This window comes from Oncorhynchus kisutch, linkage group LG20 (genome assembly GCF_002021735.2).
Source record: "Oncorhynchus kisutch isolate 150728-3 linkage group LG20, Okis_V2, whole genome shotgun sequence".
NCBI lineage: Eukaryota > Metazoa > Chordata > Actinopteri > Salmoniformes > Salmonidae > Oncorhynchus > Oncorhynchus kisutch.
In genome coordinates, this window is record NC_034193.2 from 42,862,435 (window position 1) to 42,876,928 (window position 14,494).

Consider the following 14,494-nt stretch of genomic DNA (forward strand, 5'->3'; position numbering starts at 1 on the left):
CCTGTTGTGTACGGAGTGTCTCTGGTTTTCAAAGTTTATTTGTGGGTAAAATAAGTAAAACCATTATTTCCAGTCTTGATCTATTCAGCAATCACATTTTACAACTTCTCAAGATTTCTACTAGTCACATTTTTAGACTAGTGGCCAATCTTAAGTTTTGAGAACCCTACCCAAGGTATAACAAAGCACAACCATGTTTTTCCATATCTCTAAGGTCTCCCATATATGGATGGTTGTCTACAAAAATCTTATTGTGAAAGTGGTTAAATTGATAGATATGATGACAGACACCCTTAACTCAACTGGTGGGGAATGGGCCACCCAAGTTCATTTATGATGAATGAACTTAACTTTTTGGTAACTGTTTGTCATTCAGTTCTGTATGGTTCAGTCTGACAAAAATGTATAGTGTGGCCAGACACTGAAGGTCCCTCTGTGATTTTGATATGTTTAGGCCCTACTCTTGCAATTACGTTAGAGGGTCCTCCTAGATTTGACTCCATATCCAATATGGCTAGCATATTACCATTAAATTGTGGTTTTATTACATTATTAATATTAAAGTATTAAAGGAGACATTTTTTAGATTTTTGTACTGTACTTATGACCTGTACTCAAGACCATTTATATGTACTTCAACTATGTTTGGAATCCAATATGCCCACCATGTACACTCAAACACCTTTGTCTGGTGATTTATATATATTTTTTAAATGCAGCAGACTGCTTGTCATGGCAATACCAAGTATTCCACGTTACGTCTTTGAGGATCAACGAGGCTCCAACTAAAGGAAAGAGAATCCTGGACTCTTAACCTCTCTCTTGCTCTACAACTTTCCCCCACTGTGGTATAACTTGCTCCTCCAGGATTGGGCTCTTAAGTCACCTCTTTACAGACCTGGTGCCAGGTTTTTTTTTGGGGGGGGGGGGGGGTTAGTGATGAATTTAGGCTACAAGATAGGCTGTTTATAATAGGTGAATTACCCTATATGAATGCAACAATACACACAGCTCTCTTACCAAAATAATGCAAAAGAAATGCTGAAAGTAGTCACCTAGTTATTCATACATTGCAAACAAAAATAGGGCCCAATTCTGACCCAAATTTAGCGTGTGGAAATTGAACATAAGCTGATGAAAACTATGAACACAACATCCAACAATTTTAATATAAGGAAATCAGTCAATTGGAATAAATGCAATAGGCACTAATCTATGGATTTCACATGACTTGGTCACAGATACCATTAAAAAAAAGGTAGAGAGAAAACCAGTCAGTATCAGTATCTGGTGTGACCACACATCTCCTTCACATAGAGTTGATCAGGCTGTTGACTGTAACATGTGGAATGTTGTCCCACGCCTCTTCAATGGCTTTGTGAAGTTGCTGGATATTGGCGGGAACTGGCACACACTGTCGTACACTTAGATCCAGAGCACCCCAAACATGCTCAATGGGTGACATGTCTGGTGAGTATGCAGGCCATGGAAGAACTGGGACATTTTCAGCTTCCAGGAATTGTGTACAGATCCTTGCGACATGGGGCCCTGCATTATCATGCTGAAACATGTGATGGTGGAGGATGAATGGCACGACAATGGGTCGCGGGATCTCGTCGTGGTATCTCTGTGCATTCAAATTGCCATCAATAAAATGCAATTGTTTTCTCTGTTCATAGCTTATGCCTGCCTGTTCCATAACTCCACCACCACCATGGGGCACTCTGTTGACATCAGCAAACCGCTCGCCCAGATAACGCCCGACACGCTGTCTGCCATTTGCCCAGTACATTTGAAACCAGGATTCACCCATGAAGGGTATACTTCTCTAGTGTGCAGCCGTCGAAGCTGAGCATTTGCCCACTGAAGTCGGTTATGAAGCCGAACTGCAGTCATATCAAGACCCTGGTGAGGACGAGCACGCAGATGAGCATCCCTGAGAGTTTCTGATAGTTTTTGCAGAAATTCTGACCGTTTTTGCAGTATCATGGTATAACATCATACTTCAAGACTAAAACCATGGTTCATTTCCATGATATAAATGAAAGGACCAAAGGGTATTATAAGAAACTTGATTTGTTATTTATTTCAAATGATCACACTAACAGTTACTTTAGTTAAGAACTTAGATTCGGTAACACATTCAAGCAATTTAAAAAAATAAAAGTCAGCTCTATATGCTTAAGTCCATGTGAAGCCGTATAGTGGATATGTGACAACTTTATGAAAGTGGATATGTCGATCTAGTGCAGGACTCTCCAACCTTGTTCCTAGAGAGCTACCTGCCTGTAGGTTTTCCCCAGTTGTCACTAACTTGATTGAGTTTATCAACAAGCCAATTATTAGAATCATGTACACTAGATTAGGGTTGGAGTGAAAACGTACAGGACAGTAGCTCTCCAGGAACAGGGTTGGAGAGCCTTGATCTAGTGGATATGTTGTCGATTGTAAAATGATACACTTGCAAGTGGAAACTCAGAACTCAGCTGTGGAGTCATTACTGATTGTGATGTAATTATTAATGTATCTTGGTCTTGACTGTCTTTTTACCTACTAAGATTCCTCTTGAAAAGTCCAGTGCAGTCAAAAATGTGATTTTCCTGTGTTATATTTCCACACTATGAGGTTGGAATAATACTGTGAAATTGCAAAAATGATAATGCCCTTTTAGTGTAAGAGCTGCTTGAAAAGACAGCCTAAAACTTCAGCCTGTTTTGGTGGGATGGAGTTTAGGCCTGCCCGATGACATCACCAGGTGGTTAAATGAGTTTAATAGACAAATGAGAGAGTTCTAAACCTTTAGTTTTCAGTCGCCCCCTCCCCACTCAGATCACTCCCAGACAGTCCGAGCAAAATTCTTTCTTGACTATCGCTCTTCGATAAGCGGTTTCTTTTTAACCATTTTAATTTAATAAAACAATCACACTAAGGTACTTTATTGTTACCCAAAAATGATTTGATATTGAGATAAAAACAGCTGCATCGGATCTTTAATGAAAAGCACAATATAAATAAAATGAGCATTGACTTCCACATGCAGTGCCTCCCTAATGTCTCCACTAGGTAAGGTGTTGATCGTGAGTTTTATTCTCTTCCCCTCACAGGAACTGTGAGATGGCGAGCTTAATTTACCATACTGTATTTTTATTTTTTGACGTTGTGTAAATATTAATTACAAATATATATAGAAAGGCACATTGTCAAAATACAATTTGGCATGCATTTAAAATGGAGTAAACATTCAAAAGACTTGACCCATCTTGCCTGTCTACTAACTAACAGGTCTCCGTCACAGTATGAGCACCCAGCATCTCCGTCCTTTTCTAAAGAGACCATTACTACGTCACTGGATGAGGAGAGAGGGCCCCTGTACATAAATATACATTCAACAAAATAATTAACATGCGCTTACAGTTTGGTCCAACTTTAACAGTAGTCAGCTCAAGTACAGTATTGACCCAGACTCATCCTGAGAGAGACAAACCAATCACTTCACCTTTCCCCCCAAACAACATGCCAAACAAGCCGGAAATGGGGGTTTGTATTTTTGGCACATTTTTGTGGAATATGCATGTCAAAACCTAATAACAACCTTCTCCGCCTCTCCTCAGAACTGAAGCACCTGACGTTGGCATCGCCCCCCAGTCCTGTTTAGGTGTCTAGTGGTATGTACTCTGAAGTAAAATCATGTTGTTATCGTAAGCGCTCACTTTGCATGGTTATTAAAATATATCTTAAAAACACATGTATCCTTAAACAAGGTAACGCAGAAGCGAAGCACAAAATATTTAGGGTCAAAAAAACAAAATAGCAACTTTAAGAATTTGACCAGGAACACCGTACAGTACCCTGTGAATCCATAGGAGGTGCAGTTCAGCTTGTTATACAGTAGATCGAGTCATGAGTGAAGACAAACCAAAGGCGCATGATAACCCTGCAAAAACTATTCTTTCCAGTTATAAATCCAAAAATGTCATTGAACAAATGCATCGTTGGTCTTCTATCAGAGCAGAACGCAGTTTATGCTGGGTTTTGTTCCCGGTATGTGCCTTGTGAGTTGGGCAAGAGACAGGAACATTTTAACACTTTTCTCCGTATTGAGGTTTGGGAGAGGAGGCTCATTTGGAAAGTTTGCTGATGACACGGATGAGAGCGGCATTCTCATCCTTTAGCCTCTGGTTGTCTGCTCGGAGATCCACCAGCACCTGGAAATACACGATAACACAGGAAGGGAGACAAAACAACATCAGGGCAAATAGGTTGTTTTTCTCTTCTTTGTCATCATGATCAGTTGATGGAAATCTATTGGTTGTTGTATGTTACAGATAATGTAGAACGATACAGAATAAAACATGATTTTTATTTTACATAGTGTTTGGGGTAGATTCGTTAGTGTTTGTGTAATTTGGAGTTAGTTTGAGTACTTTTATGTGGCTAATGTTTTTGATGGTTTATTTTTGGGGGGTAGTATGTGGTTAGTATGTTGTTGTTTTTGGTTGTTGAATAGTTTGGGTTAGTGTTTTGGGCAGTTAGTAGGATCTCTTAGCACATAATCAACGCTAATAATTCTGCATGTTATTTCAAGTCTGAACAGACACAATAGGCGTTAAATAGGCCCCGGTGACGAAACAATTCCCTTCTACCTTCAGCTCATCCTCCAGTTCCACTGCTTTTCTCTGGAGTGCTCTCTTCTCCTGCGAGTAAAACAGACTGATTTTAGAACTCACTCCCACATAGGTATGGAGCCTTTATGGCTAATGACATGAGGTTACATTCCATTTGACCTCAATTGATCCAATAAATAAATCATTTCCTGAATTGGGATGCTAAAAGTGAAATGGACCCGAAAACATGAACACAGACAGTTTAAGCGGGGACTCACAAATCTCTCCAGTTCCAGCAGGGCCGGCCTCTCTGTGTTGCTCTCTTGACTCTGCAATGGAGACACAGACACAACAGGGCCAGTGATTGACGTGCACGGCTCAGCACAGAAGCCGAGCGGTATAATGCCGACACATTGTGCGTGCTATAATCTGGAATCCATCGGTGCTCCTATGTTCCTGTGTATTGTTTGTCTTACACCAACGTAACTTCCCTTTCACACTGTCAAGAGTCAGACACAGAACACCGTCAGGACCCGCCTCCCTGACAAGACTGACAGTGTCCCAATACTCTTCGTCTCCCTCCTTTCCACTGCTACGTGGATCTAATATATTGAAACGGAATACCTGATAATCATATCCAGACTTATCTGTAGTTCCCTATCTGTAGTTATGAGCGAGAGAAGACAAGGAAAAGAGTCATGGCACATGGCTTTGCTATACACCATGGATCTTGACCCATGGCCATCAACATCCAGACAGGATCATATCCTTACCTGTCGGAGTCTCTCCAGCTCCACTTTGCTCTGGCTGAGCAGCAGCGCCGTCTCCTGCAGCTTGTCTTTGAGCAGGCCGTTCTCCTGCAGCACCGACCTGTACAGCTAGGGGGCGAAACCAAACAGGGATTCGGTCAAAGGCAGAGGACAGCAGCCTGGATATAGCCTAGCCACTGCAGTTCTAAATAGATTCAGTTTAAGTGGTTTAAACACCTATTTCACAGTTAGTCAGCTGCATCTATTCATTCCCCTCACAGCATGTTTTTCTCTCACTTATAAAACCTTAGCTACCATCTTTCAAGTGCCTGAAGAATGTGTATTTAAAATCACTGGGAGTAATCAACAATACCATACCATTTTGTAGTCTGGTGAAGAATCTCCCAACTGAGGCTCACTGCAAATATAGGAGTACATGATTTACTCAATATAAAAGAGGTTTAGTAATTCAGTAGAACTGTAGTATAGAAATTTAAAACACTTACCTGGGTGAACTATGACGGTGGTTTTCATCCTGTTGGGCTTCATCCATTGCATCCAAATGTTCATTCTTATAAAAAATATATATATATAAATACATATACAAATGGTACGTTTGACATCGACCACCAATATTATACCAGGCATTGTAATACAAGACCACTTTTGTGATAAAGAATCGGATTATAACATTTTGTGTGTGTGTGTGTGTGTGGGGGGGGTCCTATCATTCAGGCCTACATTATAAAGCAGTCAAAATACAGAAATATAGCAATTACACAACTGAAAAAGAGGAAAAAAGAACATTTCAGGTCGGGTATGGGGTTCCTGTTCTGAGTATGAGGTTACGAAATACTGTGTCATTTCCTCTTTGACTTTGTAGGACATAACATTTACTTTGTACTTGTGGCATGTTGGATGTAGACAAGAAAGAGTGATATTGGTTGAGTCAAATTAAAGTTCAATCAGTTTATACAAAGAGGAAATGGTCAAACGATTAGAACAAAAAGACTTCAAAAGCTCTCGCACAAATACTATTTATTTGTTTCATATATTGTTTTTAACCTTTATTTAACCAGGAAGGGCTCATTGAGATTAAAATATATTTTTCAAGAGCACCCTGGCCAAGATAGGCAGCTCCAAGTCATTACAAAAAAAATATACAGACAGACAACTTGAAAAACTACAAGTAATCTAGTAAAAACCATTGAATTCACAAGAGTATAAAACAGCTAATTAAAAACATTGACAGGTCTGGGAATCAGCCTCAAAATCCTTCATCAGTGATTTAAAAACACCTATCGGACAAGTTCTTCCAGTTTAAAAGTATTCTGTAAGGTGTTCCAAGACGATGGCGCAGAGTACATGAAAGCCCTTTCACTATGAATATGTATGAAGGGGTTCCTCCGCTTACCCCTAGCTGAACCACCCCGGTGGAGCGTCTCTCTCTCCTTCCCTTCCGTCGGTCCCTCACTCCTAGCCGCGTCTCTCCCTCGGACCCGACCTCCTTCACTGGGTCGGTGTCTACAATACAATAGGAACAGAATGACATTGCTAGATCACGAAGGCATTTCAACAGCGCGGCTCTAAACTAACTTTTTCCACCGGTGGCACTGGCGCTACCAACTTGACGGCACCAGCACGTGATACGGTCGCACCAATGTCATGCCGCTGCGTGCCGATAATGACCCGACCCGTGTCTCATAATGTGCCTGCATTCCATACAGAACCAGGCTAATAACGACTAGTCGTCTTTTACGCTAGCATGCCCTTGCAGTGTTTGGCATTCAGATGAATTTGCCAGTGGCACACTGGGCCAATGCAAACTTAAAGTTACTGGCCTGAATGAAAAGAATGCTGGCCAAGGAAAGCAGACGATGCGGCAATCACTTCAAATGTTATGTTTAATTGGCAGGCTACGTAAGTGGTCTACAGCAGAGCTCTCTAACCCGGTTCCTGGAGAGCTACCGTCCTGTAGGTTTTCGCATCGCAAGAGACCATTGTGTTGGGCTAGCGGTGTTTTTGTGCGGTACAATGTAGGCTACACGTGATGGAAGAGTTTGATAAACAAATGCCCTGCAATTGTCAAATCATCAAGATATCATTCAGCCAGGTATTTATTGGCAGGTTTTTTTGAGGAAAGCCTTTAGAAATGTGCGCATGACTCAATTTTGCATCGCAAAGATTAAACCGAGACTTCGGACCAAACTTTATGAATACCTGGTCTGCATACCCATTGTTGCTAACCTTTAGAATATATATTTTTTAAACATAAAATTGTGAACCAAAAAGTAACGTGCCCAGGAGAAAACATATATTAAAATCACTGGCACCCTAGCGTCAAATTAAAAATGTGTGTTGCACTGCCAAGTCAAACGGTCGCAAATACGGTGTTTTTTTGGTTGCAATTTTGAGCCTTTAACAAGGCAAGGCCAGGGCATGCATCTGATATTGCCAACTTGATGTTTTCATGACACTAAAATACTTTTAAAACTAGGATTCATAATCCTGTCTTCCTGAATGGCATTACTATTAATACATGAAAACAGCAAATTTTTTCCCACCACAGTCCCACTCACCTCTCTCAGCAGGTGTTATGGTGACTATAGGGCTGACATGCAGGATGTTGCTAGGTGGTGGATCAGCCGGTTTGGCTACGCTCTTCTCTGCCTCCTTCAAGTCAGTGAGCGTCACACCCTTGTCACAGGAAACAAGCAAAAAAATCATGTTTATTATTTATGCTGAAAGGTGGTCAGTTATGGTGACAAGATCCATTTGAAGTCCTCTGTAAGAGACGTAAAGAGATGGTTTATTGTGGCCAGTTACCTGTGTGGAACGGCGAGACTGGCGCATGAGGCGTGATCGTGCCTTCCTCTGAGACTCAGACTCCTCGTCTCTTACTGGGGCCTGGAACCTGAGGGGCAAACATCCACACAGCTCCATTAGAACCCTTAGATTCAGAGCCGTAACCCGGGTTGGAGTTTCAGTGAAAAGGGGCGAAATATGAGAAATGATTCATACCGACACGTAGCATCGGAGACAGTTCAGTCAGTTGTAATGATGAATTGCATAAAATCATCAACTCTTTACACATAGCGTTTTGGGGCATTACGTTGAGAGGCATTATGAGGCATGAACTAATCAAGGGCCGCACAAACACACATCAACGGAGCACACAGATGATCGTATTAATCACATTCACATGAATTATTAGCACATTACTTAGGATTCTGTATTACCTTTAAAAAAAAGGTGGGTAATGGGTCAACTATAAACTCCAGTGGGCGATCAAGACTAACAAGAGCATTGGGTCAGTAACACGAAAGGTCGCTGGTTCGAAGAACCCATACACGCAGCTCTGTTAGACTCGTTATGCTCCAAAAGAACCCATCCACACAGCTCCATTAGAAGCCGTATATTCATTATGCTCCATAAGAACACATCTTTCGGATGGGACGTTAAACGGGTGTCCTGACTCTCTGAGGTCATTAAAGATCCCATGGCACTTATCGTAAGAGTAGGGGTGTTAATCCCGGTGTCCTGGCTAAATTCCCAATCTGGCCCTCAAACCATCACGGTCACCTAATAATCCCCAGTTTACAATTGGCTCATTCATCCCCCTCCTCTACCCCTGTAACTATTCCCCAGGTCGTTGCTGCAAATGAGAACGTGTTCTCAGTCAACTTACCTGGTAAAATAACGGAAAAATAAAAATAAATAAATCCACACAGCTCCGTAAAAGCACATCCACTTCATTTAGAGCAGAAGAGACACACTCCTCTGCTAGAACACATTGACAGTGCTTTAACAACTGCCTGTGTCGAGCGTCTCTGCCTCCTGCTACACAAACTACTCAGTCATCTTCCCTATAGTTGTGCCAGGCCACTAAGCTTTAAATGTGTGTTTACTGTGTGTCGTGTGCCTCTTACTTCCGTCTGTCTGGGTTGGTGTTGTTGGGACTATCGGCCAGGGGTTCTTTCCGCTGGGGGGTGGGCTGGACCCGGGCTGTACGACTGGCTCTGTCCTGGTCCCGCTCCTCCACATCCTTCTCTTCTGGAGTCTGCTGGACCACAGGCAAGACAGGACCACAGACAAGACAGGACCACATTAATACAGGGGAATAATAACACTCCTCTTGAACCTAATCGATTCATTGTTACTAGGCTGAGGAGTCTTGACGTTCAAATGGAAAGGACATTTTGTTAACATCAACAGCGAAGATACGAAATAACAAATAACTAAGGGTGTAAAGCCCGACAGACCCAGGTAGACTACACAACAGACAGTACAGCTTAAGATACATTGAGACATGGCTTACCTTCTCAGCAGGGCTGACGGTGGAGGTGGCACTCTCTGTGTCTGGACTGGATAGAGTGGAGCTTTCTAAGACAGACAGACAGGAGGTGTACTCTGGTCAGTAGGTATTCATGACTGGGTCATACCACTTGACCGGAGCATTTTAAAATGTGAACATGTACTTCAATAAGTCTTCATTCTTCATGAGATATGTCTGTGTGTGTGTGTGTGTGTGTCTGTGTGTGTGAGACCAGCCATATTATATACCAGGGCTGCTCTCTTTCTCCTCGCTGAGCTCCAGGCCTTCAGACCTCCTCTCTTTAGACTGGTCCTGCACGTTCATCTTCTCCTTACTGCTCATCCTGCACACGGACGTCCTGAAACACACACAGATGATTATTATCAGCATTTCACAGAAATCGGCTGCATTCTGATTCTTTACCCTTCTCCCAAAGTGTGCTCTCGTGCTCTTGGTCCATACATGGGAGGAGATAATGATCGGAATGTAGCCATGAAATTCATTGGAGGAACGCATCCAGTTCTGACACTGTCCAACACAATCCTCCCTGCTATTATTGACAAGGAAGATGCCTTTTTCATAGTCAGCCATCTTTGTCAAATAACATTAGTCAATGAAGAACTATCCAATTGAATCTCATCGAAATTTCTTATGAAGACAAAACCATCTTTCTGCACAAAAATAAAATAAAATAAAAAAATAAAAAAATTATATATATATATATATATATATATATATAGACATTCATTATAGTCAATGAAGAACTATCCAATTGAATCTCATTGAAATTTCTTATGAAGACAAAACCATCTTTCTGCACACAAAAAATAAAAAATAAAAAAATAAAAAAATTATATATATATATATTTTTTTTTTTTTTTTTTTTTGTGCAGAAAGATGGTTTTGTCTTCATAAGAAATTTCGATGAGATTCAATTGGATAGTTCTTCATTGACTATAAAAATAATACTTGAGGCCAAGCCCACCACATTTACTCCAACTACAGTCTAACTGCAAAATAAATACTACAGATCAGAAGAGGAAAAGAAACTATAGAAAATAAGATGCAGTAGTAATAAGGCATATCTGTTGCTTGTTATAAGATGCAGTAGTAATAAGGCATATCTGTTGCTTGTTATCAGATGCAGTAGTAATAAGGCATATCTGTTGCTTGTTATCAGATGCAGTAGTAATAAGGCATATCTGTTGTTTGTTATCAGATGCAGTAGTAATAAGGCATATCTGTTGTTTGTTATCAGATGCAGTAGTAATAAGGCATATATGTTGTTTGTTGTCAGATGCAGTAGTAATAAGGCATATATGTTGTTTGTTATCAGATGCAGTAGTAATAAGGCATATCTGTTGTTTGTTATCAGATGCAGTAGTAATAAGGCATATCTGTTGTTTGTTATCAGATGCAGTAGTAATAAGGCATATACGGACCTCCGTCGTTTGTTATCAGCTTTTGCAGCAGTAGAGCCTGCAGGGTTCTGTCTGTCCACGATGGACTGCTCATTACGCCACTGTGAAGGGACACAGAAATATGACCACTGTCATTAGATAACACACATAATAATAATAATAATAATAATAATAGTGCAAGGCAAATATAGTAGTAAGAGTCATGACAGCATCACTCATCAGTAAGAGAAAAACTGGAAGACTGCCTTTTGCAGAACAGCCCAATATTACATGGCAAATATGGCAACAAGTCAAATGATACCCATTCTGAAAAGATGTGAAATCTACAATTAATTTTTCACAATCAGGCAGTTTTGTATTGGCCATCTAGAGAACTATTTTGCACACATGAAGTGACAAAACAAAAGGGAAGTCTCACGTTGGCTTGTTTCTGTGACAGCTCCTCCAGCAGCGACACAACACTCTCATCAGCGACATCAAATGGAGTCTGACCCTGCAGGGTTGACGTTGCAAAATGAAAATAGGGCACAAAGGAAGCAGCAAGACCGTACGTGGCATCCCACTTCCTACCACATGACGACGCTATATTAGCCTAGCATTTCAAAAAGTAGTAACAAATACCACAGAGACTTGGTATACAAGCAGTCTTCAATATTTCGGAGGGACATCGAGCAATGTCTTGAGGAGGACGGGCTCATTGTTAATTGGCTGGAATAGAATAAATGGAACGGCATCAAACATATGGAAATCACGCTGGACTCCGTTCCATTAATTCCATTCATTACAATAAGCCTGTCCTCCGACAGCTCCTCCGGTATACATGTGTACGGCTCTAGTCTGTCTCACCCCATTGCTGCAGACCTCCATGTCACAGAGCTGTTCAGCCAGTATCCTGCAGGCATCTCCCTGCCCCCAGTGTGACGCTGCGTGGAGAGGCGTCCAGCCATCACAGTCCATCTCCGACACGTCCAGACCACACTGGCATAGCAGTCTGAACCACAACAACAGAGGTTTAGCACAGAGAACAAAGCAGAAAGCCTATGCAATTGAGTTCATTCATTTTGTCTGTTTGTTTTTTAACAAGGCCCTGTTTCCCCATAAACTCAAAGAGTTATTGAGCTTGTCAGAGTGGCTGTGAGGGAGAGACAAGAAAAATAGGGTTTTTTGAGAGAATTGGGACACGGTCATGGACACTCACTTGATGGCTTCCAGGTAGCCCTTGGCTGCAGCCACATGCAGGGGAGTGGCCCCAGTTTTGGGGTGCCGTAGTTCTGAGGGAGGCCCCTCTGTCAGCCAGGCTCTGGCGTCTTTCATGATCTGCTCCTCCTCCACCCGTTTAGCTGCCTCCACGTCCACCCCTGAGACGGGAATGAAATGTATAATCAACAACTCAACAAGAATGTGTAAAAAGTGGCAGTCAAGAAGCTTCTTCCTCTCTCAACTCCATTGAAAAAGGGAGAGCCTTATTCTTGTTTAGCTCGATATGGAACGTTGACAGCATCACAAGCCAAAAATTGGCTAAGAGTGTGCCCTGGCTTCGCTTCCTTCTCAGTACCAAAGTAAGTCTTTATAAATCAGACACCACAACACTTATCACCCTGAATCTCTCCTTTGTTTTCTCCCTGTGTTGGTAGCACCGTATTCACCTTGTCTCACTGTGTATTGGTGCAGGAGTGACTCAGTGGCCTCGTCTTCAGCTATATCTAGCGGGACGTCGCCATCGCAGTTCACAGCAGTGAGAGACGCACCCTGCTGCAAAAGGAAACTGAGATATGGAACGAGAGTTTGAAACCATCCACAACTGAGAAACAGGCCACATAATCAAGAGTAAACAAAAAGCAGTCGACCTGCTTTACAGGCCCTGCTGTACCAGACAACAATACAGCATTGTTGAATGGAGAAACATTGGAGGCTACGCTTAGGCTACAAAATCAGGTTAACTCAATTGCAACGACTGCACAACACTAACAGAAGAATGTAGAAAGCTTTCATAGGTAGCCCCTATTCTATTGCCTGATGTTGAAGTGATATACTGTACTGTACATACTCAGTGATCTCCAGGTTCCCACAGGTGGCTGCCACATGCAGCGGAGTCCAGCCCTCACTGTCCACCTGGTTTATGTTGGCACCCCGAGCCAGGAGAAAGACCATCACCTCCATGCTCCCATCTATGCAAGCCTACAGTGAATGAGGAGAGAGGGTGATGATAATCAATGCTCCAGTATGACTTATAGGTTGTAGAGTCAATACACAGACACTACATTTGACTCATTTACCACAAGTCCTTACCTGGTGAAGAGCTGTGATTCCATCAGCATTGGCGCAATTCACAACCTCTCCCTGGTAGTCTCCATTCTTGCCTTCTGTCTCTTTTGCATCTTTCAGCATCTCTTGGGCCTCATCTGTGTCACCACTGGCACAAGCTGCCAGGAACTCGGCAGCAGTATCAAACCGCACTCGCCTCCTACAGTCGAGGTCATCATTTAGGGACATTACTCAGGATATTAAAGTTAATATTTTACCAGCACTCCACGGCAGCTATTCATATCTCATTATTTGCATACATGAAAGGCAGATCATATTCCCCTCCTCAAAATAGTCCATGTTAAACCCAGTGGTTGTCAACAACAGTGGTGGACTGTAGCTAACTGGATATGTAGTTAGGTAACTTAACTAGTCAGCGAGCAACATAGTTAACTGCCTGATAACTTTCCAAAAAGACTAGCCAGCCAATGTGGGTGTGTTAGCTACATATTCTGTCGAATAGTGTAGAGAACTGTTCTAAATCTACTAACGTTAATAGACAGTAGACAATGTATGCATGCATGTGCCATTGTTGTGATTGCAGACATAGATAGTTAGCGAGATAAACATTGAAGTATCAGTAAAGCTAGCTAGCAAGTGCCTAGCCCACGCACAGCATTCCTGAATAGCATCCGGTATAGTATTAGTACTAGCTAGCTAGCGATAACCTAGCTAGCTAGCTAGTTAGCTAGTAATGCATCAATCTGACAATACAGTACCTTCGTTTGAGTAGACGACTATTGGCTTCCCCGGTGGTCGATCCGCTTCCCTCCACATCCTGAGAATGGTCCTTTGAAACGGAGTTGTTTACGGCCTCCGAGCAGCCTGCATCCTCGACATCGCCCCGCCACCTTCGCCTGGGCACAGCCGGTTCTCTGTCGGTGCTAGAACCTGACCAGCGCTTCAGTTGTTCTTGCCGTTTATCCTTTGCTGTGTCCCCCATTATTATCCGACGAGGGCTTTATTCAATAAAATATATATTCGATAGAAAAGACACACCCTCCATGTGTATAGTTTCACTTCCTTATTCAAAGCACTGGGTGTGAAGCCAAAGATGGTGCATAAAATGAAGATGTCCCACTCCGGCCGTTAACCATTGAA

At 42.1% G+C, this 14,494-nt stretch overlaps 1 protein-coding gene across 2 annotated transcripts; it reads right to left on the bottom strand.

Moving 5' to 3' along the window:
* Window positions 1–2,967: 2,967 nt before the first annotated feature.
* Window positions 2,968–14,494, bottom strand: LOC109865734 (protein phosphatase 1 regulatory subunit 12C). Of its 2 annotated transcripts, none has more exons than XM_020454139.2 (20): window positions 14,113–14,494; window positions 13,379–13,553; window positions 13,137–13,267; window positions 12,736–12,854; window positions 12,288–12,447; window positions 11,936–12,080; window positions 11,508–11,582; window positions 11,111–11,190; window positions 9,917–10,026; window positions 9,672–9,736; window positions 9,283–9,413; window positions 8,180–8,267; window positions 7,933–8,050; window positions 6,768–6,877; window positions 5,860–5,924; window positions 5,732–5,771; window positions 5,378–5,482; window positions 4,883–4,933; window positions 4,644–4,694; window positions 2,968–4,205 (listed from the first exon to the last, which is right to left on the bottom strand). In XM_020454139.2, exons 1-20 carry the CDS (start codon window positions 14,334–14,336, stop codon window positions 4,119–4,121), a joined length of 2,130 nt encoding a protein of 709 aa, XP_020309728.1. In that variant the 5' UTR covers window positions 14,337–14,494; the 3' UTR covers window positions 2,968–4,118. The 2 variants fall into 2 exon arrangements, with proteins under 2 accessions (XP_020309728.1, XP_020309727.1); XM_020454138.2 differs by having other exon boundaries at window positions 9,283–9,416; window positions 14,113–14,486.

Bases quoted from the DNA above. Each gene is read 5' to 3' on its own strand.
- LOC109865734 (XM_020454138.2), bottom strand. From the start codon at position 14,336: ATGGGGGACACAGCAAAGGATAAACGGCAAGAACAACTGAAGCGCTGG. The intron at 11,191-11,507 runs GTGAGACTTCCC...GTCCCTTCACAG, and splicing joins TGTCACAGAAACAAGCCAAC to TGGCGTAATGAGCAGTCCAT. The intron at 9,417-9,671 runs GTAAGCCATGTC...CCTGTGGTCCAG, and splicing joins CCGTCAGCCCTGCTGAGAAG to CAGACTCCAGAAGAGAAGGA.